Raw genomic sequence first — 27,425 nt, 5'->3', positions numbered from 1 at the left:
GGGGGGGTTGATGAGCTTAGGTGAAACTGCGAGGCTGCGTCCCAGATACATTAATTACACGGTACATGCGATTGCTGCAGTTCACCTGCTTTCTCATTCTAGTGTTGTAGTCTGTGCCAAATAGAGCAGATGCGCTCGATGTCCTTTCAGCCTGCTGTTGGTGGAAGGTATTTATTTCAAGGACAAGAAAGGGAAACACTCTCCGTGTGAGGAGACAGTGGCTGAGAGAAAATACAGACAGGGCTGTGGACAGGCACTGAATGGATGGAGAGAAATAAAAAACAAAAGTTTGTTAACAAAGTAAAGATCGAAGGACAGTTTCTTAAAATGTCAATCAGGACAATCTAAGATACGTGAAAGATTACAAGATACATGTTTCCTGATGATCGAGAGAGAGTGACTCTGATCCCAGGCTAGTTTTCCACTGGCATTAGTGGGGTCAGTTGTAGGCCCGGGATTTCTTATTTAAAAATTCTAATGAGATCTTGTCTCTATTCTGGAGTAATGCCTTTAGGATTGTCTCTGCTCAGATTGGATTGTTGATGCTTAAACTAGGGAGCAAGCTGGGATCATCCAACTCTGCACCGTGTTTTGGGCTGGGCTGGCTGAATGAGGGCATGCTGCCTGTGATACCTCTGTTCAAAAAACGTTACGGCTAGTATAAATACAGATACTGCTGAGGAAGATGCTGTGACTGGTATCAGTGATTTTTCTCTCCTGACGCAAAATTAGCTTGCAGGGCTTCAGTCTTTGCTACCAAACAGAAAAGGAGTATAGTTAATATGTCAGTGTGTATATATGGACATATGAATGGGGGAGGCAATCTAAATATTAAAACCACGTCTTTAGGATGCCAAATCCAGTTCCTCACAGCTGCAGTAATCTCCTTAATAAATAGAAGATGCCATTGTTCAAAGCTTAAGTAATAAGTACGTATAAATTAGTTTTCTACCAAATGAGTAAAGTTACTATTTACATCTCCAGACTTTGTAAAAGTTGATAGACTTCTGAGTTTCAAAAGACTGAATAAGAATCGGTGTAACTGCAGACAGAGAATTTCTAATTCCTTTGAATCTTCTGTTATTACTGAACCTGAGAGTAATGGGCCTGTATCATTAGAAACTGTAAAGTAAAAACCAATTAGCTCCTAAAGTTACATATTAGACCTAAGGGAACTTCTGCAAAAAATTAAGGGAAAGTGTTCCATGAAGTGGGCAGAAGCTTTTTTTTTTTTCCCCCTGCATCAGTAGCCGCCAGCTTTTTGACCTTGCTTCCAAATCCCTGTTACCCACAGCTCCTCCAGTCCACCAGGTTTTGGATCTGACTTGCATTCGTTGCCTCATGCAGTTCAGCAAGGTGCATTGAATTTAATGTGTTAAGCCATCAAACATGGGCTGTGGTATTCAAGATCCAAAACGTTCCATCCTATTTAAATGTTAATGGTATTCTGCAGATTTGCGTTTATGGACGTATTACATGGGGTTTTTTCCTTTTTTTGGCAGGTGACATTGGTGACAGAAGAAGAACGAGAATGATTACATATCCATAACTCCCAGCAGTATGTCAGGTAATCATATTTCATAAGAGCATCTATGCAATATTTCTTGCTTTGCTGGAGTGATTATTGTTAAATGTTTACTGCAAAATACTGCTTTAACAAGTTCTGAATGCATTGGTGCTGGGAATTGAAATCTTTCCTCTACCCAGGGCTTAGAGATGTGGGGCACATAGTAATCTTCCCCAACATTTTTCCACTGCAACTGTCATCCTACTTGGTTTTCCTTCAGAAACAAAGTTGTGTTTTGTTCTAAATGCATGTTTCAACTTCAACATTTCTGCTGAAACTGCCAGTATAGTAATAGTTTCTGCTGAGTATGTTGGCCTGAGTTATTTTGTAACATGGACATATCCCCTGAGGTTCAAAGTGAGACAGTCAAATTCATTTTACATAGATTACCAAGTACTCTTCAGATAATAATTGACTAGGTCTGCGGGTGGGCTGAAGATCCAGAGTTGAAACGACCATTAACCATTTTAAGTCCACTTAGCCATCTTATCCCTGCCAGTTGCAAAGCATTTGAAGGCTATACGTAAACTAGCTGTGTCAAAAACCCCATATATTCTAATCCCAGAACAGTGTGTCTAAAAAGATGTACTTATTACGTGGAGATTATGTAGAAAGCCAGAGAATTTCAGACTTCCAGAATTTGCTTTAGTATTCATCAAAGTGCATAAGAAAAGAACATGTTCTGCTGATACTGCTTGTCAATGCATATTTCAAGAGCCAAATGCCATAAATGGGACCTTTTAAAAGCCTGTTTCTAAAATGCAGCATGTGCTACATAAGGAAAATCGTAACAAACAAGACTGAATTCCTGGTGTTACACTCACTGGACAGTTTATTTTTACTGACTGGGCGGATCAAATATCCTTTCCCCTAGAAGGCTCCCATCCTTTTGTATTGGCCAGCAAGGGGTAATGGCTGCATTCACCAGCAAAGCTGGTCTTTTAAGTTTAGGGTCCTAGATACGAGGTAGAGAGTAAAATTCATGGGGAGAAACAATATTATTTAAGTGCCTGCTTTCATAGTAAAATATATTATTTGATAATATGCAAAGATGTGTCATTTGACTTCTGTTTTTATGGTTTCTTTGCTGTCCATTGAAGCGAAGGTGAATATAAGATGGAGGCAGAGGGCATCAAGGCTTTTCATGGAATAAAGTGGAATACCTGACCCTTGGTTGGTGTGTGAGGCTCTGGATTAGCATCACTGCCACATGAGGATCAGGAAGGAGTTAGTATCCTTAGGCTATATTGGCAGGGCCCACTAGAGTGTGTTTGCATTCTTCTGCAGGCATTCTAGGCATGATAATTTCATTTAGCAAATACCTGTTTTGGAAGAATTCAAAGCATTGACATGTAACTCAGTCTCTCCAGCTCTCTGTTGTGCTCTCTTCTGTCTCATGTTAAACGGTGTTTTTTGACCTTTTACTACAGGGCTTGATTTTGCTGTGGTTTTGGAGGGAGCAGTTAGTAGCTTGTGCTATGTGATGGCAAGAGATGAGGTAGGAAATGCAGTGTACCCACTTTATCCTCACCTTATCTGTTCGGGTGTAGCTTCCTATGGAGGGGGGTTTTATGGAGAATTCCCACTAGCACTCTAACCAGACCCGTCTCCCTGGACTTCCTCCTGGCAGGGCAGCTCTGCTAAGCTCAGTGAAACACAAAGCCTAATTGGAAGGATCTACATTTTCTGCATTTCTTTTGAAAGAAGTGGGCAGAACAAATATGTGCAAAGAAAATAATCGCCAGGCGAAAAAAAAGGTTCATTGCTGAAGATGACTGTTGGTACAGCTGTAGATGTCCAGCAGTTTTCATTATAAGCAGTTTATATTTTCTGTTTCTCATTATAGGAATGAAATTCCCTACATGAGTGTGAATGTGAAAAGAAGCATGGATGAAATAAAAATCTTTCAAACTCTATAAAAACTGCATAAATACCGCCATCCAGAGCCAGACAGGACTCCTTTCCTAATGAATGAAAATGAAAGCTTAGATTCTGTTACTGAGTCACTGGAATATGAGACCAGAATCTAATCCAAAACCAAACCAGTTGCCTGAAATAATAGGCTGTATTATTCTGATTTTTTGATAGATAATTTCTCTGCCCATATATTACATTTTTACTGCAGTAAGAATTTTACTCTTGCAGGCACTGCCCAAAAGCCTCCAGTTTCTAGTGCAATCTAGAGCAGTTTTTCTGACAGAAGATTGTAGAATTTGGCCTTTACAACATTTTGCAGTTGTCATAGGAAGCATATTCTGAATTTTTTGACATCTCAGCTTTAAAAACACATACTGGTGTGATTATTTTATGGCACACGGCTGCAATTGTATGTGCTTATAGCTTTTAATAAAGGGAGAGTTCAAGTTTTCCAAAATTATTTTGGGAACTTCAAAGTTATGAGTAACATGGAAGGATTTCAGAAGTGTAGAAGCTTAAAACTTAAAAGTGAATAAAATGAAAAATAAAAAGCAAAATGAATGCACCAGGTACAATTTTTGCATGCAAAAAGATAAACTGAAAGGTAAATGTTGAGTTAATGAAGTCCAAACTACTCTTCCTTTTTCTTAGAGTGCAGTCAAAAAAGAGTTCACACAGCAATACAGATGGAGTTAATGAACACCTAATATTGGGTACTTGATGGCATTACAAGCTGACAAGTGAAAAGCTGGACCTACAGGTTTTGTAAACACTGTACTTGTCAGTATACTTCTGCAACTATGCCAGTTCTAAGTGTCAAAACTTGCCTAACCAGTTTTATATACACATAACTCAGATGATAACCAAACATTGAGATAAAGAGATGCTTCTGGAGAGGGAGAGCTGGACATAATACATCTTGCAGTTGAGTACTAAGTCTGACACAGACTCATTCTGTTCTCATAAACTGAAGCTTGGTACATCCCTAAAATAAATAGTTTTCAGGTGAGTGACCACACACATAAATGTAACAAAGCAAATCTGAAAGTTTAGCTTTCCTGTTTTGAAACCTGATTTTTTTAAATGATAGTTGTCTTTTATGATAAATGCTGCAGCAGATCTGATGCTTTTAAAGAACAACATCAAAAATGCATTTAGGGAATGTAAGTAAAATATGTTTGGGGTTTTTTTAAAATAGAAATAAGTGGAAAAAGACTGATTGGATGCTCCTCTCATAGTTCATCAGCAGCTTTACAGATGGCACCAGCAATTACTGTCCACAGAGTAATACCTGGGAAAAAAACCTAAGCATTTTAAAAATTAGTACTATCTTAGCAATAACTACAAGATTTTCTACCATACATTTGCACAAAAGAATAGGAAAATTAAAAAGTTGGAAAGTATTATTTTCTCATTGAGAAGATACTACTTTCAAATAAAGAAAGATGTAACATAGTTCATTAAAAAATTCTTACTGTTTAAATACTGTAGTGAAGCTTCTGGCTTTAGCATCACTATTCACTGGCAGTGAATCATTATTCACTGGCAATAATCTATCACTGCAGGCTTCCTTCTGTACATTTTCTCCCAAAATGCAGGACAAACCCTGAGACAGATCTTTGTCTTAGTTCATTTACTGGAGTAAGAACTGAAGAAGAAATTCAAGAATGGGTTCTAAAAACCAGAAAATAGTATTCGTAGAATACAGTAAATCTCATTAATTTCACCTTCATGGCAGATGAAGATTGAATATAAAGAATGTAATAGCGTTGTCAGTGAAGTCTGCAGCAGCTCTTTCACTGACCTCAGTAAGGCCAGGATTTTACTCTGCTTTTACTTGGAGTTTCATAATTGACTCAGACATTGTGCTTCTACCCTCAAAATATTCACAATGTTCTGTTTGGTAATGACTATAAAGTTAGATCAAGATAGGAATTATAATAAAATTAAGTGCTTACATTAGGGAATATAATTTAAATGTCATAAATGCATATTTTCAGTGAGTAGAATTTAATATGCAGCATTTCTTGTAACAGGTCACTCATTTGGAGAAGAAAATTAATCTGCTTTTGTGCAACAAATCCATTTGAAAACCAGTGTCTCCAAGGGTGTTGCATGTAGTTTCCAAGAACTGGGAAAAGTAATAGGATAGGAAAGGTACCATCTTTTCTTCATGAGTCTTTTCACTGTAATGCTTATTACCCTGTAAACTTGCCATTAATTCAGATGGAGAATAGTTTCTTGTGTAACATCTGTTGAGAAATTATTTCTCCTGAATTTCTATAATGATTTTCCTAGGATAATTTAATTTGACATACATCACTATCTGACACTTTTTGTCTGCCAGACCATGATAAAATCCCACTAACTCAAGTGGGTTGTTTTTTTTTTTAAGTAATGGACTTTTTAGGAGGACAGCAAATACTTTAATATAAGGTTTTGTTATGCCAGGATTCAGCAGCTTTGTAATGAGCTTTTGGGGATTTTCAAAAGGTTAACAAGATTTATATTGTGGGATGTTTTTGCATGAAGATATGAATCACTCCATGATGGCTCTTATTACTTAGAAGTGTATTTTTGAATATGCAGTTAAAAATATCACACTTGGTAAGTTCTAGGTTACAGACATTCTGGTTTAATTTTAACTTTTTTGTTTTAAACTTCAGTGTTTTAAAAAGTGCTTTCAAAAAGTGCTATATAAATACAAAAGTTTCAAAAGGTCAGTAGTTTGTATAACATTTTGTAATGGTTCAATTTTTTATGCAATTCTTTAATAATGTGTTGGGGTTTTCTTTCCCATCATGGGGGAAAAAAAGGCTCTCTGAAGAGTGGTTTTTTTTCTTTAGGAGAAACATGAAGATCTTATGTCTATGTGTTTCTAAAGGTGTTTAAGTTTGGTATTTACAACTCATGGATACCTGCTGTATTTTTCAGATAAGATACACATATTTTTCAAAAAATTTGGATCTGGTTAGATTTCACAAAGAACAGAGAAAACAAACACATATTTTTTTAGCTTTGCAACATCTGCTAGCCATTTTCTTAAGTATTTTTCATTATGTTAGTGCTGATATTTTTTTCCTTTTCTTTTTTTTTCCAATAATGCATCAGTATACTTAGTCCCTTTCTATAGTAGTTTTCTTTAAACCAGAGGTGGTGCTTTTTGTTAACTCGTCTTTCTGATACTTACTTCTGATGGGAGCAGACTGTTGTGTTTGAAATTTTGAGTATCATTCTTAGACTGTGTAACACTGAGTTTCACTGCTGCCATCAGTTAGGAGTAGTGCATAGTGTTGTCAATATAAAACATACGTGTTAATTTTGCAGGCAAAACCCTTTTAAAATAGTTAATTAGAAAAACCAAAATGTCCTTGTGTTTTTTCTAAGTCTTCTCCACTAGCCTATAAAATAAAACACTTTCCTTTGCTGTGCTTGCCACAGGAGTTGCAGTCTGCCATTTTATGGTCTTCATAAGCCTGGCCACAGACTGCTGTTCAGTTCTTCTGATGACTGTATGTCAGAGCAATGAACTTACACTACTTGTCCTTGATATGCAGTCCTAATGTAAAGAGGACTGTAATTTTTTTGTGCCACATGTAAAGCTGTCGATGAACTATAAGAAAGCTACTATCCAATCAGGCATTTTCCAGTTATTTCCATATAAACAAAATACCTTTTACATTCCCTAAATGTAATGTATTTCTGATGATGTTCTTTGAAAGCATCAGCTTTGCTACAGCACTTATCATAAAAGAAGACAAATGTTTAAGGAAATGTTTAAAAGTTGCAAAACATGAAGGCCAGACTTTCAGATCTGCTTTGTTATGTATGTGATAACATGTCTGAAAACTGTTCAGGCCTGTACCAAGCTTCAGTTTATTTCAGGTTTTAAAGAATTCTCTCCTCACATCCCAGTTTGTCTTTCGTTCTGAAGAAGCCTTTGACTGCATTATTTGGGCAAACTTTATTTGTTTATTTATTCTTTTTTGTCTTTCACAAATTACGTATTTGTCAAGACTGCTAGTTTTAGTATCTTTTTTTTTACCTGGCCATTGCTCAAACCTCAGTCCTTGAACAGGAGGTGTTATTTCAAGATACAGGGTATCTCTTTAAGCAATTCTAGAACTAAAATACCTTGAACTGTTTCACCATCTTGAAAACAGTTGAGCTTCGATTATGTGTACATATCCCCAGGATTTCGTGTTAGTAAACAGTGGCCAAATACACTGTCCACTTCTCAGGAGGGGTGGAAGGTCTAACGTGGGATTGATGAAAGACCATGTGAACTGATTTGAAAGCTCATCGCGAAAGCAGTACTCAGAATCAGGATTTTACAAAACAGTGGTAGTGATTTGAAGTGATTTGTGGAAGTGATTTGAGTGATTTCCCAAATGGTTTCACTGTAACTTAAATGTTTTTAAAGATTATTTTATGGTATTTTGATCCATAACCTGGAAATGGTGTTTTGGCTTCTCACTTTTATTTTAGTAGGTTCCCAGGCATTAAAAGAATTACTTAACACAACATGAAGAGAGTAAAAATCCATTAACATATTCACACAAGCAGTAGTCTGCAAAATGAGTCCTGGAGAGGTGGATCACTGTCTGTTGGGCGTCAAATTAATCTTGGTTTAAAACAGAGGGAGGAGGTTCTGCACATTAAAGAGAGACAGATACTGGAACTCCTGGCCAAAGGGTGTTGTGAATGCAAGAAGTGTACACAAGAGGAGACTGGGCTGCACTTCAAAGAGAGATTCTTCGGGTATTACTACAGTTTAGATAGGCTACAGGGGCTCAGGCAATCCCTTGGGCTGACAAGTAGCTGGGGATTGGGAGTCTTGGTGGGAACTCTCATATATGCTTGCTTTGTTCTTCTCTTCCCCTGGTATTCACTTATGGCTCCTGTTGGAGAACAGTAACCAGACAAGCCCTGTGGTTTGCTCAGGTATACCTTGTTCCCAGAACATCTCCCTCCCATGTGTTGTACAGAAGTATTGTTGTACAGAGAGGGTCAAATGCATTTAGCATCTATGTGACTGTATTGGTTAACGTCACCTTTCTAGTTCCATTGTGTATCACGGCATCTTATTGCTTTTTCCCATATAGCTTTGGTCATTCGTTTCTTGCAGTATTTTTATTGTATCTGTAGCTGTCACAAGATTCCATATTCAGGTACGCAACTCCTGTTCATTTCTCTAAGGAGAGGGTTTCAGATAGCTTTTTACATACCAAAACCCTGAACCATTTGCTTCTCTGTGCTCAGAACCTGCCTCTGGTTAACTTACAGATGAGCTGTCATGTTATTCTGGATATTCTTTTCCTCTGATTAATTTTTTCTTATGTGTAGAAATTTGAGCATAATGCCAAGCCCAGGTTCTTGATGAGATAAGTATATGTCTAGTATTACCTTAACAGTTGATAGAAATTCAGTGTGTTTTTAAAAAGCGATTATCCTGGTTCACACAGAGGAGCTCATTAAGATATCTGTCAGCAAGAACAAGGATAAAGCTATTAACGCTGTGTATTGCAAGTTTCTTAATGTTACCTTTTCCTACACATTAAAAACTCTTTACAAAGTTTATTGTAATATCTGCACACTCTTCTTTCATGATGATGTAATCTTTGTCCAAAAGATTTGAATTTGAAAATACTGAAATTTAATTTATATTGAAAACCATGTAATATTTAAATATTTTATAATATTGCCACTGTTAAAGCGAGTAACAGTACAACAGTCCTGGATTAAATAATCCTGGCTCTGTTTACTTCCACAAGCATACACATACACACGTGTTTCTGAAATACTGCAAACCACCTTGTGGTTTCAGTAGACATCACTAGTTCCAACTGCTGGAGTCCCTTTTTCTCAGTGTACCATTTTTTCTTATAGTCACTGTCATTTTTACATTTTAAAATTTAGGAAAGAGATCACATGTTCTCAAAGGTTTTATTTAGCACATTATATGAAGGCAGGGTTTGCATATTTATAAAGAAGAATCTGGCTAGTCTGTATTAGCTGTGCTCCATCCTTCTGCTTATTCAAGGATCACACAAACTTTAAAAGTTGAGAAACTCCGTTGTGAAGTGTTTTCCTGTTTGATAAGGAAGAGTAAGAAGAAAATGCTATGGTGTTATTTGGGAGAAAAGGGAAGGAAGGGAAAGGAAAAAGGAGCGGGGAAGAGGAGAGGAGAAGCAAAATAAAGGAAAGAAAATAAAATGCTGTGGACTGACTGCAACATTAATGAGAAGAAATGAAACCTTAGCCTTGTCTGGCACAGATAGTTTTATCATTCCCAGCACAAACACATATGAAAACTTTACATGCTTTTACTTACAGTTACTTTGTGTGCTTTAAAATGCTTGTACAAAACATGAAACGGGTTTTAATTTTGCTGGGGAAATGTCCTTTAATTGTAGCTTGCTTGCTTTTTTTTCTTAAGTCATTAAGTAAAAATCATCTAGTGTTACTGGACTGGGTCCATACAAAGCTAGGCTGCCTGATCAACCTACTATGCACCCCTCAGTCCTAATCCTGATTACATTTGCCTTAGTTGATCTCTCTGAAGCCAACCCACTTCAATGTCCTTAGATGCTTGCATACTTCAATGTTGAAAAAAAAACCCCAGTAAAATGCTGTTGCCCTTGCTGCTCTGTAAACTTCAAATATGAGAAGAGGCAAAACTTTATATAAGAATCGTTTTGTAAATGTTTTATTTTGCAATCAAGTAAGTTAATGACAATTCAGAGACTGCTAACATATTCACCTACTGCTACTGTTTTGATCGGCTACAAGTTGAAATTCTTACAGTCTGTGGGCAGTTTTGGACTGTAAAATAACTTTTTGTTATGAAAGGAAGTGTCTTTGTAACTGTAAAAATAGCAATCGTCTGACATCCCAGAACTGTTGATTTACCTTTTGCCTCGAAACTAAGTGATAGCCTGTTGCTGAGGGTGAAAAAGAAATGTTTGCACTCCCAGAAAAAGTGTGAGCAATGCAGTCTCTGAGGAGCAGGGATTGATTGCCTGTGTGGTCACACAGCAGCTTTCATCACCAATGGATCTAGCTGTCAACTGGAGCTACTGTGGTATAAAGCAGTAATAGTAGTAACGATAACACAAATGCCAGCCTTGGGTGTAACAGGGCAGATCCCAAGCTAGGAAAAATGGGTGTCGCTCTCAGGGCACCGCAGGGAGCATTTAATGCAGTGCCTCTAGGGTTGTTGCGGTGAGCACAGGGAACAGGCAGTCTTTTCAGTGTGCTTTTTGGTCCTATGCGGCGCACCCTGAGTTTTTGTCAGGGTCAAAGTTCAGGATAGGTACACAGCTCATTACAACAAGAAACGCTGTCCTCCTGGCTGGCTGGCTATCACCTCCCACCTTTTTGGAAGAAATAAGTTATGACTCCCTTCTCTTGAGATGTACTAAAGACGACTCCCTTCTCTTGCGATGTACTAAAGAAGGGAGAGGCTTTTTGTATCTCTTCCTTTACCACTGTTACTAGTAGAGAAATAGGGCAAAAAGCATGTAACTGAGATGAAAACAAATGAATTGTTCCATTGTTTTTATAATCCTTTATATACTGACATTCAGGTAACACTGCATAGAGAACAGGCCAACCTTTACAGTCACCCATTAGGAGTCTTTGTCTTGGCCTGTAATAAGCAATTTCTGAGGGATTCTCCTTGCCTGTCCTTTTAGTTTAGCTCAATGGGCACTTCATCTACTCAAACTTTTCTGCTTCTATAAAACAAACTTACCTTTAAAGACACTCTGATGGGAACTTGAGAAAGTCTTTTGAACTGTTGACTGCTCAGATGCCAGTTATTGCTATGATGTACTGCTTTTATATCTCTGAAATTACTTGATGATTCCTTTATTTATGTTGACAAGAAGAGCTCTAGGCCCTTCTTATTAGTCCCTCTTTACTCTGAAGTAGGGCCTGTGGTTTTAGTAGGCTGTACTGCTTTCTGCCTTGATTATAGCCATTTTAACAGTAGCTAGAGGGAGAGAGGGATGCTTCTCTTACAATTAGGGAGCTCAGGCAAAATTACATTATCATCCTTTATCAAGGGTTTTGTTTTGACAAAACCAAGAGCAGATATAGGAGATTTAAACTGCATTCTCTGTTGCAATAAAAAAAAAAGAAAAAAGCTTTTGAGAAATTCAGGCAAGATATGTTAAAACAAAAGGAGTAGAATAAATAATGTAGTCCTGTAGTGAAACTGTAATTTAACATTTTAATAAGGTGAATGGTAATTTAGGACATACACACCTGGTGCACCACAGTATAGGAAGTGTAAGAAAAGGAGGCAAAATACGAGACCGCTCAGTGGTAGCTCCTTACAACTTAATCCTCATTTAGCAAAATTTGAATGTAAAATGTCCCTGGTCAGTGAAGGGAATTTGTGAAATAAAGTGGAAGCTTGTAAAATTAAATAAACCGTAGCTAGCATAGGAGTCAAAATAGTGAGACAAATTTCAGAGGGAACTAAAAGGAAAAGAGAGGATAAATCTGCTTGATGTTGGGTTAGCCTTTGTAAACTCTGCCTGGGCAAATTCCAGATGATGGAAGCTATAATAGAATCAGTTTCTTTTCATTTAGTTTAAATGTGTCTAGAATCATATTTTATAATCCCACAGATGCTTTGCAAACACAGAAATTGGAAAGTATTTTTTAATTTTATTTTTTAAGTTCAGGAGGGTTTTAGAGTCCCTTGCTAAACTTAAAAACTGTAAGCCTTGTGTGACATCCTCTCTGAATCCTTGGGGAACAGAAGTTTTACCATTGCGATGAGGGTATATTTTTTAAAATAAAATCAAATGTAAAGCAAATCTGCATAATGTAGGCTAAAAGACAGCAAAGATGGCCTTTAATATCAAAGATAAATTTGGGAAAAAGATAGAGAAATTTTTGCCTAATAAGATTGAACAGCCTGGGTTATGAATCACTGATCTCATTTCCAGGACTAATAGCAAGAACCGAGTAACTGAGGATGTCACTGACTTTTTTAAACAAGGTCAAGAATTCTGTGGGGTCAGTGATCTGCTCAAGACATTAACAAAGCATAGACGTATCTATTTATGAGTGAATTATAGAAATGCCTATATTTTTAATATATATATTGCACATGCCTGACTCTCGTATTTATATAAAGATGCAATATTATCCATGCAGGGAGATACTAAAACGTGAAGGAAGACAAGGAAGAGGAGAGTAGCCTTGTACTGAAGGGTACGTTATCTGAGGTTACACAGAGCCCGGTGGAAGGGTGGGTTATAGTGCACAGTTCCTCTCCGTGGTGCCAAGAGGAGTGAAGTGGCCAAGTTCGGTTCAGATCTTAAAGGGAAGTTCTGTGCAGCTCTCAGAGGGTCTTACCAGGACAATCCAGTCTTTCCCTCTGAGCTTAAATTTATTATGATGTCTAGAAGATATAAAAGTGTTCAAATTATTAAAAAAAAGGTTTATATTCTGTTCTTTTAATTTTTTTTAAATTGCCTAGTATTTTCTGGGTTACTTTCACTATTCTATATTAAAATCTGATTATCCTCCTACAAGTGGTATTCTCTTGCCATATTACCTGCATTTAGAGTTAGTTTTTAATTTTACTAAGAAAACCAAGTCTGAACTAAGAGCAGATCTTTAAAGCCAGAAGTAAGTAGGTAAGTCCAAATTCTGTAAAGTCACCTGCCCCATTGAAGTCTGTGATGCCAGATAGTTTCTCATACAAACTTATGTTATTGATGTCCAGCTGAGATACAGTGAGTAGAAAGAATGGACTTTTAACTTCAAATATCAGGTGAGCTTACACTCCCAGCAGAAAAAAAAGGTATGCATTTACATTTAAAATTAAATAAAATATTGAGGAAAGCTATATATGCTATCAGGGATTAACACAGGATAACAGTAGTTCATACTAACCATAATTAAGTCTTCTGAATATGTCCTATATTAGCAATGTTCCACTTAACAGAAGTCTTAAGACAAAACTTTCAGAAACAGCAATAGTATGATAGATCTAGTAACTGAAATCCAAAGTTACTTTTAAACATTTTTATCAGGAAATTACTGACTTAATATGCACTTATTTACTAATATGTGTATGGATTACTTTACTGAGTGAAATGTATGTAAAATTAACTCTTAGGTCCATTAAAATAGCAGAATCTTACTATGATTAAAACCACAGTGGCTATCAGCCATCAGCTGTCTGGAATTTGCTATTTTCTATATGCAAGTTAAAAAGCTATTTTGTATTTGAATTTTGATACATATAATATAAAATAAAATAATTCATTTAAATGTGGAATATCATCTCTGATGTGTCATTTCTATAGCATTTAGTTTTGCTACCCAAAAATAGAAAATGGGCTATATTTAGTTTTACAGATTTATCAATTAGTGGTATCTCAGTTTCTTCTATATCAAAGAGTAATCATTATGACTAATCATTATGACTAATTAGATCAAATCATGCAGCTTTAGTGTTGTTCATTATCTACACTGGACCCAAATGTCCAAACTCCTGTGATAAAATTAGTGTCTCTGATACTCCACTGTGACCACAAGTAGAGAAAGGCAGTAGGTAGCAAAAGCGGAACTGCTAAGCATGCCCACATAAGAATGTCACACTTAGGTAACAGAGTGTCCCTCAGGTCAGCCTACGATAAGAGCAAAGTCAAACAAGGCTGAATCCTTGATGTTTTGTGTTTTAAGTATCTGAAAATTGTTCACGACCAGCCTCGACCTACAAGACCTCAAATGGTCATATGAGCAAGGCAATAAATTAGTGGTAACTTGCCCTGAGGCCCATGTTGTAGTTGTGATGTTGTGAAAGTTACATCTAGTGTTAGCCTGTCCACATAGATCTGCCTATTTGTTCAGGCTTCACAGTTGGGAAAATTTTATATTTACTTGTACCGAAGGAGAGCTATGGTGGCTGAATGGGCATGGCTGAAAGGCTCTGCGTCGTATCAGTGCGGTCAAATGGAGATGCACGGGAATACCACGACATCAGGAGAGCTGGGGAACCACTTGCTTTCCAAAACTCCACACCTGAGCAAGATTTTGGCAACGCCAACAGTTTGTAGCCCTGCAGTATTTGCCAAACATCCAGGACATGGCTTCCTGTCATGGGAGAAACTGATTCACCTTCCTGACAGAAATCAGAAATGGAATGTAGTGGGCATAGCGGAAAACCATTTGTGTTGGAAAAGACACTCCAAAAATTATGATATCCAGAGGAATGGACAGCAGCTTTCTCAATGTCAACATGCTTCAACTTGGACTAGCACAATTTTGCAGCCAGGCCATACAGAAGCAAACTTTCAAGTCATGTCAAGTGCCCAGGAATACCAAAAACAAGAAAAAAAGTGTAAAGGTAACTGGTGTTATTATGCAGAGCACAGCAAACGCTGTATTAAAAAAACCCAAACAATGTAGGTTGTTATATCTTTGTTTACGGTCAGGGGTTTGGCCATTGGTAAAAGCATTATTATGTGAGGGGTGTTTTCTTGTTACCAATTTTTTTAATTTTAACTTTTTTTTTTCCTGCAGGCTTAATTGTGATTTTTAGTATTCCTTTTTATTCAATTTCATAGCTTTGTGAAGAGCCCTGATGATAAAGTGATGAGTACTTACTGGGGTTTTATGTGTGATACCTAATATAAAATAATTTCTATTCCTTTAGCCCTTTAAAAATTCATTTGTCTCTCTATGGTCTTGATAATCTGATCAATAATCTTTTCTGAACCTGGCCTTTTTAAATAAAGCATATCCTTGATACGTTAAAAATGCAAAGGCAAATGAAAGCATTCTTCTACTACTTTCAGGGTGTTCATCTCTCACCTGTGACTATGTTGTTTGCCTTTTCTTACTTCTTGTTATCAGCCGTCCCCGAAGCTTCAGTAAGTGCACATATAGAACTCAAATAAATGGAACTTCTTGTTATGAATATTCTTTGCCTCAGTAGTCAGGAGAGTTAACCGTTTTCTTTCAGATAGCTTTTTTGTTCACATCAGCGCAGTGTTGAAGGAATTCCTTTTAAGAATCATAGTTGCTTAGGTAGTAGCACAAATTTAGTGCTTAAGTTATTCCTTTTTAAGCTGGGATAAATAGTTCTTCATTGTTCTTCACCTAAAAAATAATTACTGCATATTGGGAGGGAGGGACTACAAATTGTTTTCTTTTACTTAAGTCTTGCGTCACTTAGGAAGAAAGATTACAGTGTCAGGAAGGATACCACCTCATGAAAAAGTTAAACTGGTCTAAGTACCTGGTTTCTTCAGATTTAGTTGCTCTTTACCTCAGAATGCCTCTTTGCTAACAGATGTCAGGTGTTGATCGCTTTAACGTCTTACTAAGGGCTGTCAGGAGGCTGCCAAACCCAGACAGTCCCACCCAAGAGCCTGTTAATTATGTTGTGTCAAGCTACATTAGCTAGCTTTCTGCTTGGTTTTATTTTTGAACAAATGGAACTTTTTACCGTAAAGTTTTCATGTGGAGTTGGGGTAGGGAATGACTCAGAAAAGGTACATGTTTTAAGTATTGGCAGTTACTTTCTCAAGAGATAAGCTGTGTAATTAACTGATGTCTGCTAACAGGGTCTTCCAATTATGAGATATGAGGAGACTTAACAAATTGGGTTGTCTGGGTCACAGGTCTATAATTACCCTTAGCAATATTTGCTCAGAGACCATCTTAAAAGTTGTCAAACACTATTCAAGAATTTTGTTAGCCAGTTTGTTGGCAAACCTCTCAAGGAGCAAACACTTTCTGACCAGACTGTGTCCTACCTCCATCTGTCATGAACGGTGCAAGGAAATAGTGCAAGAAAAAGCAAGAACGAACCCTGGAAGATTCTTGATCATGAAAGAGCAAGCTCCATTCTCTTTAAAGAAATTTATTCAAGGTGTCAAATATTTTCAGGGAGAACTGGATTTGTAGTGAATCTGAACATTTAAATATAAACTATGACAGTCATTGTTATCCAAACAGACTAATGAGTCTGAAGTGTTTCAATAAAAGGCACATCACACTGGTATTTTATGAGTCACATACAAATTTAGTGGCATGTCATAACCGAGGTACAGCAGGTTTTGAGAGAGAAGCAGTTTTAGAGAAAGAACTAACTTGCTTAATACATGTTGAGAAAAGAGGTGTGCTATTGTGTAAATAAGCTCTTCCTCAGGTTTATACCAGGGACAGCTAGTTTGAAGCTTGCTGCGTATGTTGCAAACCCAAAGACATTAGTTTATGCCAGAAAGCTTTAGCTCTTTTTCCCTCAACTGTATCAGTTGCTATAATAAATACAGTGTAGACAAAATGACAATTTTAATGTCTTTGATTCCACTGAGACGTACTCCAGGAACCGTCAAATGCTATTGTAACTTTACAGCACTACAGTTCCATAATTCTACATACTTTATGATTTAGTCACAAGTAGAGTTTTCAAAGTAAGATAAATACTATATAGAGGTCATTTTCTGTTCTTGTATGTGCTATGTGTTATTTTGGATTCTGATACTTGAGGTTTTCTTTCTTAGTTTAATCTGTAATACCACTATCCATGAGGGTTGAAACAGATGTGATAATCTGATATATAGATTCCTCAAACAATAAGTTTGCATAGTCATATTTTTGAGGCACTATTTTGAGTCTCTGATCATAGGGCATAAAGTGAATGAATAAGGTAGTGCAAATATATACATTAAGGAGAGGTAGTAACTCATCATGTGGGCACAGAGATAGCTGTATCTGACAAACGATGTGTGTTGCAAAAGCCACATTAGTACTTCTGCTCAAAAGCTGTTACAGTTTTCAGAATATTGTCTTTATGATACAAAAAGATAGGGACTGTCTGGGATATGTTCCACGTTATGTGGCATGAATCCTGAAAGTGCAGATTTGCCTGCTCCTTGAAGAGCAGTGATCTCTTTTTCCCCCATACCCTTCATCAGAAGTGGCCGAGAGAATGCAGGCAACGAGAAAATCTGTAAATAGGAAATATAACAGTTATTTTGTAACATGTAAAAATATGTATTATAAAACTAGGAACTGATAATACAAATGTACATAACCGTTAAGAGTTCAGAATAGTATGTTTAATTCTTGCAACTACATGTTCAAATGTGCAAAACTTTTTGACCAAATACTGCATTTTTATTCATCTGTATGCATAAAGTGTGAACACAACCAACGTAAGATCCTTCCATGTGGTCCTTTAGAAGCAGCACTTGGCTCTGACTAATTTGAATGCTCTGCAATACTTCCCACATACTGACACTGCCGAATCTTTTAGAAGTGGTGCGTAGGGGCCCTAACTGCAGCATTGAGATAGCCAGGACTCTAGACCAGGGATGACCACCGGTTAGGAGAATGAGACTCTTGCAGGTAACATGCCACCTGCACATTCACCCAGGTAGTAGAGGCAGACAACAGGAGTGGAGTGCACTGAATGACGCTTCTTTTTTGTGTCGGAGATCTCGGTTGGTTGGGGTGTTCCGTCGGGAGGATCATCCGCAGGAATACTGTCTTGCCTTAACATTTCTGTGGGTTCATTTTTGTGGTTTTTGTAACTGAGTTAAGTCACAAGAGAAGTGCAGCTTAGTGGGGTGTTTGATTGTTCATAATTAAAAGTTTTAGTCAGTTGATGAAGAGCTGCATAGTCTAGTTTAAGGCAGTCTCTCCTGCAGACACCTCCTTTCAGGCATTCTCGGCCTGGCTTCTGCCCACCCAGTGTAACATCACTGACTGCACTACACTTACTTCTGATTTACACCAGGGTGAGTATTTCAAAACCTTTGGGGCATTCAAGGCTCATGTTCAGCAAGTAATTTCTGCCTTTTTTAATGCAATGAACTGACACTTCAGACTGTGAAGGGTTTAAACTAAACTTTGGATCCTCTTCTGCCGCAGTATCAAAGTTTCTGTTTTATCACTGGCCTGTTTGTTCGCACTGGAGATTTTATTCTGCTAGTGATTAATTTCCGTGTGTTCACATAATCAGACACTTGTAAACTAGTAAAATTCCAAGTGCGATACTACATTGCTGAAGGCAATGAAAGCTCAACATGACATGATTTAAAGACTCTAATATTCAAATCAAAATACAAGACAAAAGTTGTTAATATTATTTTCTACTCCACTTTCAGACTTCTGATAAAGACCCCATCTGACTGTCTTTTATCAGATGATTTAATTCAAAGTGGTACATGAAAGGGACCTACAGGATTGGACCCTAAGAGATTAAAATGAAAATATTTTAGGAATATTTCAGTTTTAATAGGGATGTTAAATCTTTGCAGTGTTTTTTGAACTGATTTGTTTCCAAGGGAACAACAATCTGCAGTGCTATAAACCTCTTTAATGCCAGCACATTACAGGTAAGGAACCCCCATTCTGTGGCAGTGTTTATCATTCTTTTTTTTTTGTCAGAAAAGGCTCTCATTCATTTTTCTTTTTCTCCTCGTTCTTCATGGTCTCATGTAATTTAATTTCCTTGCAGTATTACAGTAATTCTGACAAAAGTAGTACATATGACACATTTCTAAGCATTATTGACATAGCAAATAGAAAATAAAAAACTTTTGAGGGATTTATTTTGGAACAGAAAGTAAATCTCAGGCTGTGCCACGTCGAGATACCATATCCTCAGGTGCCATCCTGGCTGGGACGGCTCTGTCTGTACACAGTCTCAATTCTGTTCAGTTTTTCAGTAACAAACTTAAATCAAATCGGGAGGAAAAGAACAAGAGACAAGAAAATTAATAGGAATTTTGACTCATCTGGCAAAACAAATCCACTTGGGGAAAAATTCCCACTAAGAATTTAAAGCCTAGTTCTCCAAAGCTTTTCTGGGTGGTGTAAAAGCACCTAGGTATTCTGCTCTGCTAACCTGTAAAATACAGCCTCACCTCAGTGCAAGCTCTCACATAAATTCCTGTTAGCTGTACAGGATATCATTTTGTGGTAAATGAACAACCCACGTATTGCACTTGTGGAATGTTTTCTTTCTGGGGAGTGTGGAGACTAAGCTCGGCAGGTTGTATGTGTTACGTTTGTATGTACTACAGTATTACCAACCGATCACATAAATGGGTATGGTTTGGGGGTTTCTGTGTAAACAATTGTTGCGGAGTTTCTTAGGAAACACGGGCATGTTTTTATGAAGTGCTGAATATCCGTTCTTGAAAAATCGGATCTTGCTTAAGACATGCTTTTTATCACAGACGAAATCACTGTTTGTAAAATCTAGATCATGGGCCTGAGCTAAAATGAAAATTAACTTTTATTGTGTGCTTTTTCACATTGTATTTCACAATGCTATTTGTTGAGTTAGATCTTTGGTAAAAACAGCATGGAGAATGAGGGTTCATTTGTGTTTTACTTCTGGGATTTCAGTAACTGTTAGTGCTCTTAATGAAGTAAGATGTTCGTTTAAATTATCAGAGCTTTAGCAGAATATGTTCATTTTGGAAGCAACTTCATTGACTTCAGTGGAATTGATCTTGATAGAGTTAATTTTGCCTTACCAAATGTATTACTATTTTCTGAGCAAGGTAATAAGAAGTGTGTGTTAAAGATGCTTCTTTTATAGTTATAGGAAAAAAAAAAGAAAATCCAAGCATGAACTTTAACTTCTCTGATCCTCAGAAGCGTTTATCCTGAATTCTGTTAGACTGCACATTAGATACTAACTGGCAATGCTTCTTATTTAGATAGATTAGTTACGGTTGTATGTTGGAAGGGAGAATTCTCTGATGGCTCTTTGCATGAGACTGAAACATTAAAAAATATTGGATAGGAAGAAATATGTACGTGTCATGCCCAGTTCCTACCTATTTCACTGAACTTTCGAGGACCATTTACGTGTGTGTGCATCAAGGTTGTTAGATGTGATCCTAGATGAAAAAGGGCCAAACTACATGGTAATTTTGGCAATCCTGTATATTGTTTAAAATGACTGAAATAAGAAAACGAAGACCTTATTATCAAATCAGTAATAATTCTGCTTCCTAATAATAAGAACAGACGTTAACAAGGGATACCGTCTTGTTACTGACTTCACAAGTTTTACCATATTTTAGCTGTGCTGTGAAGAAAAAACATATTTTGCGTAGTGAAAACCAAACAGCAGCTAATATAAGTTAAAAATAAAATAATTTCTTTTAGATCAAAACAAATGACTGATTAAACAAGGTATATTAACTGTATTGAGATTCGGGGTGCATTAAGCAATTATAAGATCTTACAGTTTCTGTTGTAGTGGCATTGACATGTTCATAGCTCATAGGTGAGTCAAAAGGAGCAAAAAATCCTCAGTCTGTTGTCGAAAAAGATACACTTCTAAAAGTACGTCATTACTGAAACATAAAAGATAATAGAATAGCAAAGCAATTAGCTTATTGATAATATTTAAGCAGTGTTCTTTTTGCTGATTATATTATTTTGAAGTTTCCCACCTGTTGAACTCAACAGAAATTACCTCCCCAAATCACTGAAGTTTAGAAAAGCTGCTTTCCCGTAAATGCATTACCAGGCAGTGGGGAGGATTGTGTATGTGTGGAAGGCTGGGGAGATTCATGCATGTAATTCTGTAAAACAAAATCAATAAAGCTGATGACAGATTAAGTTTTGTAAATTTTGTAAAACTAGACTACTGTTTGGGCCATCAGCCCAGCACTATTGGATTTTCTATGGTTTAATGCTGAAAAACAGGATTATTGATTTTAGGATTTTCAGTGTATCCCCTCTGGGAGTTCTTAAGCAGTCTTTATAATGCTTCACACTTAAGTTGACAACTACAGTGACATAACTGTGTCCTCGCCTTAGTAATCATTTTCTAATCATATTGGAAAAGGCTGGAAATGGTTTATAAAATGATTATTCCAAACAAACGGGGGAACGGGAGGGTTGTCGGGATGTCACTTCTTTGTCTGGTGGTCATTGCTACTTGCCTGCCATCTTCCCTTGGAATTAACTTACAGTCACAGATTAAGACCTTTGACTGTCATAAATCTGCTTCCCAATATGTTTGACTGGCAGGGGAGTTCACAAGCCGTCCCAATATAAACAGGATTTTAGCACATCAGGTGCTGCTCCAAAGTAAAACGGGCTGTTTTGCCGTCGACTTTGTTGGTGTATATTCATTGCTCCTCTCCCGTTCCATGTGTATGCATGCCTGTGTGTGTATGCATGTGTGTGTGTACGTAAAGTAGAAGCTGAGATAGGGTAACAAAATGAACTACTGTATGCAAGAAATATATGAAGTGCACCCAGCTGCTGGTGGCAATTGCTACATGCAGTCCACTGATTATTGCACATATATCGAAGATAATCAGGGTTACAGCAGTTGTGATGCTCAGGTCCTGCACAGTAACAACATATATATGGAACAGGCCTGGGCGGTGAATCAGCCTTATACCTGTAGTTACCCTGGAAACGTGTTTAAAAGCGAGTACTCTGACATGGACATGGCCCTGAATCAGTACAACCAACCTGAATATTTCTCCGAAGAAAAACCTACTTTTTCTCAAGTGCAGTCGCCATCGTACTCTCAGAAGAAAGGTAGGGGCAATTTATTTAAATAACAAAAAAAAAAAAATCTCTGTTTTTGTTTTTGTTTTGATTTAAACTTACAGTTGCATCAGTTGGCTCAGATATATCTTTGAATGTGAAGGCTGCCTGTTCAAAATTGAAAGCAGCAGTAACATAGGTTGCTAGGTGATTGTAAGGTTTTCTGTGAGCGATGAGGATTTCTAAGCACTTTTTCTTAATCTGTAAAAGACATTTGCAAATATATTGCTTGTTTTCTGCTTTCTGGGGCTATTAAGTTCATTTGCTATTCACCAGTAAGCTAGATAAGAAAGTTTCTCTTCTGAAATGTCATTACTATATATTCTGCATCTTAAAGCTGTGTTTCTGGTTACATACAAACAATTTGTGTGAATCCTCGCCATCAGTAAATATGAACTCTGTTTACTCAGCAACTCGGGCAAAATATTTTGAAAATGGAACTGTAAATATGTATGGGAAAATGATTACATTTAATAGAGTTACTGTCTTTTAAGTGAAAACCATGTAGTTTCTGATTATGCAAAGCAAAAAAGACTGAAAAGTCAAGAATATATCTATGCAGGAAAGACTATTCTGCATCCAAAAAGTTGATCTAATCAATATGTTTGTGAGAGATAATCAGAGTGCAATATCTGCTCCGTCAGGGTTAAATCATTGCCTGTTTTTAGAATTTATTCTTTAGCTTTCAAGTAAGCAAACAGATTCAAAAAGAGCCCAAAATACCAACAAACACTTGGAAATGTTTTCGGTGTTATTTGTTCTGAACTCAGACAAGCAAACTGACGCATACAGAGTATACGTTCTCTGTGTTTCTTTAAAATCACATTATTAAAGAATAAAATACACGGTCTGTTGTACCAACATAATGTCCTTTTTCTACTATAATGTCCTTTTTCCATTAAGACCAGATTTTCTGTATGCAGTTACCCAAAACCCAGATGAATCTGATGTAACTAGGTACATAGAGAAAACACCATTTACTACTTTTAAAGTGGCTTTGTAGTAAAAAGTAGACTGTTTAATCTTATTAACTACTTGGACAACTGAAATATTTTCCTTTGTGCAGGCAATATTCATTAGCACGTGGTGCAATAAATCTGTATGTTTGGTAGAAAAATGTCTTAATTTTATACTCTGAACATCATTGTATTTCATAATAAAAGAAATATTTTTTTAAAGCCCGTTCTAGCAAGCTGTAAAAACATGATCAAATTGTAGACTAAATGTAGTTGTGGATAATGCATGTTTTTGTATTGTGCGACATTTTAAATGCTTTTTAAGGCTATTTATCCGCTATTGGGTTTTAACGAATGAATTTATAACTCTTTGTAGACTTTTCCCATGTCTTATTTTTGGTTAAAGAAAAAAAGTACTCAGGATTAACTTAGAGAAAATAAAGACTTGCTATTGCAAATTCTGTGAAGGAATAAATTTTTCATAATATTGAAGGTTATAAATAATAATTTATATACCTAGATCAGAGCTTTAAGTAAGTTATTTCAGTACTCAGACACCTGACATCTGCTCTGTTTAAAGTTTCTGTCCTTCTTTGGTTGAAAGAATACAGAGTTGTTTTTAAAAACTGCTTGTCTGCCCTTGTTTTCTACTACCTCAGTTTCACTAAGAAATGGCAGTGAATTTTGGTGGAAGCCAGCTCTCCAGGAGGCTTTTAATTGATCATTCACAGACTGAGCAACGTGCTTTGGGATTCTTTGGAGCCTTATTACTGTGATAATCAATAAAAAGTTGCCTCCCTTCTGTCAAACCTTTCCAAATGCTGAGTTTGTTAAGCAGAAGAAATCTAAACTGTATGGGACATGCGCATCTTTCCTCTTTTTGTGGTTCTTTTTTTTTAATTTCCATCTTTTAACCAAGCTATCGTAAAACTAACGAATCTTTTAATCCTGTCCTAAGAACAGAAGGCTCTACACAGGGCATGTGTGTCTGTATTGATCCAGAATTGATTTGGGGGGGGACGAGGGAGTTTGTTAGAGTTTGTCTTGGTAATAGCCCATTAAAGCAAAATTAAGTCCCTAAGCAGGTGTTCATGAGGAGTCTTGATTGTTGCAGTTGGTATTTCTGTTAGTCCCCTGAAATTTGTAGTAATCTCAATAATATGCTGTTCAAATCAGATTGTACTTTACAGTAGCACATGGAGTCTTTTCCTATCAAAACTTCTGCTAGTTATTAAATGGCTAAAGTCTTCTTTTCCCTCTAGGAAGAAAAAAACATCAACATTTTATATGCTGAAAAAATTATCATTTATGAAGGGGAGTTTAATTACTTCTCTATCTTTATGTCACTTTAAAAGAATTCAGGAAATAACTTTTAAAAACAAGAACCAAACACCCTAACAGTGTGTCAGTAAAGGAAAAAAAAAAAGAAGTATTTAGAAAGTACAGCCAGTTGTTCTAAAATATAAGAAAGCACTTAAGCTGCTCCAGTTGTTACAGTACATTGAAAACTATTATTTCCTGATTATCTGTCACAAATGCTGATGAAAGACTTGAATTTTAAAGGCAAAAATTGCGCTCCAGAAAATCAAGAGGTGGAGGTGTGGTTTTAGCTCTGCATCTGCTTGTTGCGCCGTTATTTTTTGTGCTGTAGTGCACGCTGTTAAAAGTAGCGGCACAATATTCGTGCAAGAGCTTACTGTTTTATTAAGGAAGCCCTTTTGGACCTGATCCTACCATAGGAGACAGCAACCAGATACACTTTGCTTTCTGCATGAGTCTGTGAAATCTGATGAGCAGAACAGGGCTCATCATCGTGAGAACGAGGTGCTATTCCCAGTTCTGTCCCAGAGAGCTTAAACTGGAATATTTTTCCCCTCTTCCGGTGCCGCCGGCGGTGGTGAGCTTGCAGCACTGCATGCGGGATGGGTGCTGCTCCGGGGAAGCCCGTGCCACCCTACCCTTGCACAGAGGCCGAGCAGATAGGCGAAAGTGTCCCTGGATCTCCTCGCACCGCCCATGCACTGAGGAGCAGTACCCAGTGACAGGTAGAGGTAGTGCAGTCAGGAGAGTAGAAAAGTAATATGTAAGGAGGTCCAGAAACCCCGCGTTTGGCATGTGCGCAGTGTTTTGGCCGTTTGGATAACATGGGAAATGGGTCTGCAAAATTAAAACCGGGATGGGAGTTGGCTTTCGCTTCCCGTTGCGCAGTCATTGCCCAGACAAAGTTAACGAAAGGTGTCCGCAGGTGTCCATGAAGTTAGGCTTTAACTTCAAGCTCTGTGGGGGTGGCCCAGAAGTAACCAGAGGCTGCCCCCCAAACCAAGGGTTTGCAGGTGGGAATTCTTGAGTCGGGCTGTAGCAGTGCTGGCTCCTCAGCCCTGCGTCTCACCTTGCTTCCCAGATACAAGGTGAGGTGTATGCCGCCTTTTTAAGGGCTCCTGGTATGGTGGGAGAATGGGGCTTTGAAAGTTGTTATTGTTGTAATTGTCATTATTATTTCCCTTTATATTTTCTCACGCAGTTTATATGCAGCTGAGAATACGTACTGTATGACTGCTAGAGTATGCGACTGGATTAGTCCAAACTTGAGTTCTCAGCGGTGTGAAAACATTAGGGTACTTTCTGAATAGCTAAGAAAATGCAACATGGAGGTTATGTCAAAATGTCTTCTTATCGGTGCAGGGAGTATGCGTGCACATAATCAATTAACAAAAACACTGAGCATTTGTCATCTTGGCTTTTGCAGCAGAGCAGCTCCCAGTATGTTAACAATTATTTGGGGCTTAAAAATGATTAATTTTGCTCTTGACCACTCATCTAAGGAGATAGCACTGATCAGAAAAATTGCATCTTATTCAGCAAATCATTATGCTGGAATTACATGTTTCTTTTTTAATGAAAATGTCAGTGGAAAAAGTGTTTTCAGCTCCTTTACTGTAACCTTTCCACAAGCAAATGAAGGATGGCAAAGTGAACTAAGTCATACTTTGCTTTTGCATCAGTAGTAAAACTGATGTTCAGTGAGGCTTAGATTTCTAAATAAGTTACTTGCGATGCTAAGCTATGGTCCCTAAAAGCATTTAAATAATTTTGGGGAAAAAAATTGCATGGTTTGGGTCTTACAGTAGTGCATTTTGTACCTGTAGTTGGTGATGGATGCAAGTATAGTACCGATCCCAGCAGTTTAAGTGATAACACAGTTTGGGCTAAAATATTTTCAGGACATCTGTGCAAAATGTGCTGCTGTGATAATGTTTCTGACTCAGCCCAAAGAACAGGGTTAACACATAGAAAAGTCATTGAGGGAAGAGACTGTAAAAAATGTTCCAAATTCTATCTTTGCAGAATCTCTTGCCAAATTTTAGTAATTCCATAAATCAAAGAATGTCAACAAAGATCAAAATTGCAGACAAGCAAGCCAGTTAGCTAACAAGAAATGTGTGAATCTGTTTAACAGCGTTCTCAGTGCTTCGAAGCTCAATGGAGAAATAAGCAATTTTTCTCAGTGGGAGTAATTTAAAGGAAGTGGGAAACTTGGATGAGCGTATCAGCCCAGCCTTTCAGATGAATATTGATAATAGCACAAACAAGAATGCTTTTTCTCACTCAGCTCTATGCTTCCTCTGATAAACACTCTATTTAAGCTTTTTCTACACAAGTGTATGAAGGCTGATATCTGGATGATTCTTGTAATTTTTTATAATTTGCAAAGAGTTACAATGTGACTATGGAATCGATAGAACAGCAGTATGAATTTTCTTTTCAGTTCTAATACAGTTGGGGATTCTAAAGGTAGTAATTAATTTCATCTTTTTCATTTTCATATTGCAGTGTCTAGTAAGTGAATACAAGCTTACTGATAAGTCCTAAACTCCTCATTTTAGTGAGTGGTCTCTAGTCACGCAAACCATACCGGATGGGGGAAAGAAAGATTTCAGGGAATATATTTAATACATGACTCTGCCAGTGTACAGTGAAAATCAAAATACTGAGTAATGGTCTAAAAACACAAGTGTCCTTGTGCAATAGCAAAAAATGGCTTTTTCTGCTTGCAAGATACAAGCCTATGGTAGATCCAGGAACAAGCTAATAAGGAACATCTGGTATACAGACAGAATTTGTTTGCATCGATGTCACTAATATCCCTGTTTGGTAGTCAAATACGGTTTGGGTCCTAGAATTTTTTTAAGGTGTGGCTTAATCCCTAAGCCAATATTACGTTATCTGTACAGACAAAGACCTGGAGATGTAAAGTCTGTGCAACGATACCTTAAAAAAACTGAAATCGGTTCTTTACTTTTCTCAAAACATACTTTTTTTTTAATGTGTGCCAGGTACAGAGGAAAAAAACAGTATCATTCAGGGGTTGTTTTCGTTTAAATAGCTTTTCTTTGCCTTGTTGCGGGGGGGGG

At 37.2% G+C, this 27,425-nt stretch overlaps 1 protein-coding gene across 2 annotated transcripts in view; it reads left to right on the top strand.

Annotated features, from left to right (window-relative positions):
* Positions 1–1,500: 1,500 nt before the first annotated feature.
* LOC104072591 (thyroid hormone receptor beta) overlaps positions 1,501–27,425 on the top strand; it is a 47,406-nt gene continuing 21,481 nt past the window's right edge. The window contains exon 1 of one of the 2 annotated variants that reach the window (XM_009572104.1): positions 1,501–1,567. In XM_009572104.1, coding sequence (XP_009570399.1) covers positions 1,561–1,567 — 7 coding nt within the window. In that variant the 5' untranslated portion in view covers positions 1,501–1,560. Of the gene's footprint in view, positions 1,568–21,701; positions 22,049–27,425 lie in introns of those variants that run through there. The other variant, XM_009572103.1, reaches the window with a different exon arrangement.

The sequence above is a fragment of the Fulmarus glacialis genome, unplaced genomic scaffold (assembly GCF_000690835.1).
Source record: "Fulmarus glacialis isolate BGI_N327 unplaced genomic scaffold, ASM69083v1 scaffold17132, whole genome shotgun sequence".
Taxonomy (NCBI): Eukaryota; Metazoa; Chordata; class Aves; order Procellariiformes; family Procellariidae; genus Fulmarus; species Fulmarus glacialis.
This window is presented reverse-complemented; position numbering and strand designations above follow the sequence as displayed.